The following is a 3,634-nucleotide window of genomic DNA, read 5'->3' as shown; positions in this document are numbered from 1 at the left end:
TGTGTATCGAATACCAACGCTAGGAAAATGAAATTAGCGTGATAGAGCTGACGTCATTGATTGAAGAAGTTTGTTCTCAACATCCGCTAGTTCTCTTTACAAACGTCCATTATCTTGACGAGAACGCTTGTACGTTGCAATGAATATCAGTGTTGCTTATTTTTTCCTTAAGTACTCATAGTTTCGTTTTAAGTGTGATCAAAACCCACGAGTAACTAATTTCATCATATTCTTACACTTCAGTTTTATTCTGACCCATGCTGTCATGGGTAAGAATATCAAAATTGTACGTCGTAGTGATACTGACGTGCATGTAGACTTGGCTACGCATGGAGACAATTTTTTACCAAACAAATGCTCGCTCTCGTTGCGTCAATTCACTCCCATATTCAAGAACATGGATTCAGATTTTAACGCAGTACAGTTGACACAGTAAGTCGGGTTTCAGTACTTGAAGGAAGATGTATAAATCAAAGAATGAAACTCAAAGTTCTTCCTGTTATGTTTATTGGTAAGGATATAGATAACAATTCAATACGCAAAGTTCTGGTAGGGATACCGAAGGTAGATTTATTATTAGCGAAGCTTCATAGTTCCCGTCAGAGGGCGTAAAAAATAATTTCAAACCGCACCTAGTCAACAGAAAATTGCTATGCTCCTTCAAAAAAAAAAATAGATGGCAATGCGATCAGATTATTTTTCCGCGTGAGGAGACTCCAGAGTAACTAGACCGAGTTTTATATATAAATATTTACATGTACGGAGACAAATCTTACACAGCGCGCTTCAGTTATCATTAGTAAAAACCTAAGGAGAGAAGGCATCGTCTGAAGCAGACGATCGACGTCGCTCGTTCACAGCAAGTCTTTAGACGGGCGACGCGTCAATCCTTACCAGATTGATGAATGTCAATACGTCCCTTATTCCCAGGATAACGACAGGCAGCAACAGACCGTGGGACAATATATTTATTAGATACCATGCGCAAGCATCACCATTCACGGCCGGCCCACACGTCTGGCATTTGTTAAGGTATCCTCGCAAAAGTCCCGCTTCCGACTGAAGCTTCAAGCAAGTCAGTGTTACATATCAAGTTTATAATTATCTAGTTGAGATACGGCATAGTCAAGCTCAAAAATATATATCAGAAAATACATTCCATGTGGGCAGCGACGCATCAAGTTTTTCGATACACGTTCGAGTGATAAAACTTCAGATGCATTTTTCACGAGCATAAACAAATTACTTATTGAGCCACATCACACTACACGTTTACAGATAATTAAGATACAACGTAGAAAATAACAACTACAATACTTGTAAAGATGATATTGATTGCAATGAACAATTAACTACAGAAACAGCTAGTAGGACTCGCTGAGAGCAGCAACTGCACACATCTTATTTTAGCTTTTTTTTGCAGCGTAGAGTTTACGAAAATTCAAGTTAAAGAAAACTAACTCATAAGCATTGAAAGTATAACAAAGCGAATCGGAGATACCAATTTTATTTCACACTATAACACTCAAACATTTTTATAGGTTTAAGCGGTTGGAACTACCGGTTCACTGAACAAACGATATCAAAATGTTTCAAGCTTGAGTTACACAAATGTAAAAAAGAATTTGTATCCCGTAGTTTAAATCCTCCATTTTTTTTAGTGCGATCAACTTTAACCCTATATGCTCCTGACAGATGCTTCGATTGCAATAGAGGAGCGCACCAGTACGACGCCTCTACGCAAAGCCGAGCCGAGTCAACTCCCCATATGAACCATATTTTTAGCGATTGGTCGCATATGGCAAATTGAGTTGAAAACTTATTCACTTATCAGGACCATACAAATAGCTGTAACCAGATCCATCGCTCTCAATTGACAGTGCAAGGTTTTACAGTGTCATTCTTGACGAACATTTGTTAAAGAAAATCGTATTTCAATTCACGAGCGTTCACTTATAACTCAGGAAGAACAGTCATAGAAGAATGAAAGCGCCAAAGCCTCGGTATTTGCAGTGAAATGAAAAGAATCGGCAATTCAATACGTTGACTAGAAATCGACTGCCACTTATGGTCACTTCACAGTTCCTAAACATCACGATGACTGAAAACAACATCAAAATCAGCGAGTAAACCAGCAAGCCAAGAAAAAAGAATGAAATATTTAGAACTTATCTATGTATATTTGCAATTTCATTCTTAAATGAACTTGACCAAGTATATAACGAGTTCAATGTAGACCTTAATAGTTTTTTTTACAAGTCATTGTTCTCCCAACTTTGAACAGAATGAGAAATAAGGCCATTCAAGGAAAATGGGATACGTTAATAACTGGACTAAACCACACTTCGATGCTCACTGAGGAAAACGAAGTGACGCTATTGTGTAAATTTGCACGAATGAACTCTAAGAACCGACAAATTGATGTTAGAGTTTGGAGCTAATTTGGTTTTTCGAAGAATTTCGGTGAACATTGAACTCTGAGGACGAACACAGAAGCGTGCCAATAATTCCAACGCACGCGTGTGTCGTGAAACCTGCTGTGAAAGACGCAGCATAAGTTAGCGGTACGATTTATTTGGTCTCGATAAGTTGAGTAGCGACAGAGAAGTAAGGTATTATTATCACAGCATCCACTAAATACTTCTTACAAAAGTGCGCCTAACCTAAATTCTATTTCCAATTATTGGGAACGCAGTAATGCCTATAGAAAAAGTAGCTTTCCCAGACTCTTAAGTCTGTGCTTGCATCTTCAAAGTTATTAATAAAAACGTCTTAGAATGTAGAACAGAAGACGTGAAAAGACGTAAGCCCAGCAATATGCGGGCCATTGATAAACGTTAGCTTTCCTTGAGTATGTTAATACCAACTTAACTCAAAAGAGCTCTTTCAAAATGATAAATATTAATGAAAACTCGTGCTCCCCAGACCGTGGCGTTAATCACAATCCTTGTGTGAATATCATATCGATGACATGGCTCTTCAAGAGCCATAGAAAACAATTGTGCATACCAATAATATTCTCTGCAAAATTATGCTTGCATTGCAAGTGGACAATTAAAATAAGAATAAATCACGATTAAAACAAAAAATATCGAAATAAAGTGTTCCATGCAAGAGAATATTCTTACAAGGAAAGATCAAGATAAAATTCGGCAGATACTATGGAACAGTGGCGTGATTAATAAAGTCTAATTAGGAATCAGGGGGTGAAAAAATACTAGCGGCAAATAATTGCTGATGATACGAGTAATCTTTTACGAAGATATGCTAACAGAACACAACAACAAAGACTTGAGAAATTAGCTTATTTCAGAGAAATTTATCGTGGCTAATAATTCAAACACGTTCCTGATAAATATCGCCGTCGTCATGGGGCACAGCTTTATAATTTGCATTACCGATGTCAATCATTCTTAGGCGAAGAAGACTCGAATCCTTTTTCTTTCTTGTCCCTGTACGAAGCGGTTAGTGTCCAGCCTGGTAACGATGGTCTGAGCTCAATAAGGAGCTTCAAGAGCGTTCCCATCAGGATCCTGTTGAGGCTGTTGTGGAGGCGCTTGCGGTTGCTGTTGCTGTCCCGGAGCCTCTATCTTATTATCGGCGCTGAACACATGGTAAAAATAAAATTATTGTA

The 3,634-nt window shown here is 38.1% G+C and overlaps 1 protein-coding gene across 2 annotated transcripts in view; it reads right to left on the bottom strand.

The window, feature by feature from the left end:
- Positions 1 to 490: 490 nt before the first annotated feature.
- Positions 491 to 3,634, bottom strand: part of LOC108679556 (probable ubiquitin carboxyl-terminal hydrolase FAF-X) — a 31,519-nt gene continuing 28,375 nt past the window's right edge. For both annotated transcript variants that reach the window (XM_018168199.2, XM_047883881.1), the window contains exon 38: positions 491 to 3,603. In XM_018168199.2, coding sequence (XP_018023688.1) covers positions 3,498 to 3,603 — 106 coding nt within the window. In that variant the 3' untranslated portion in view covers positions 491 to 3,497. The remainder of the gene's footprint in view (positions 3,604 to 3,634) is intronic.

Source organism: Hyalella azteca, unplaced genomic scaffold (genome assembly GCF_000764305.2).
Source record: "Hyalella azteca isolate HAZT.00-mixed unplaced genomic scaffold, Hazt_2.0.2 contig13926, whole genome shotgun sequence".
In the NCBI taxonomy this organism is placed as follows: Eukaryota; Metazoa; Arthropoda; class Malacostraca; order Amphipoda; family Hyalellidae; genus Hyalella; species Hyalella azteca.
Note: the sequence above shows the minus strand (reverse complement) of the source record. Positions and strands in the feature narration are given on the sequence as shown.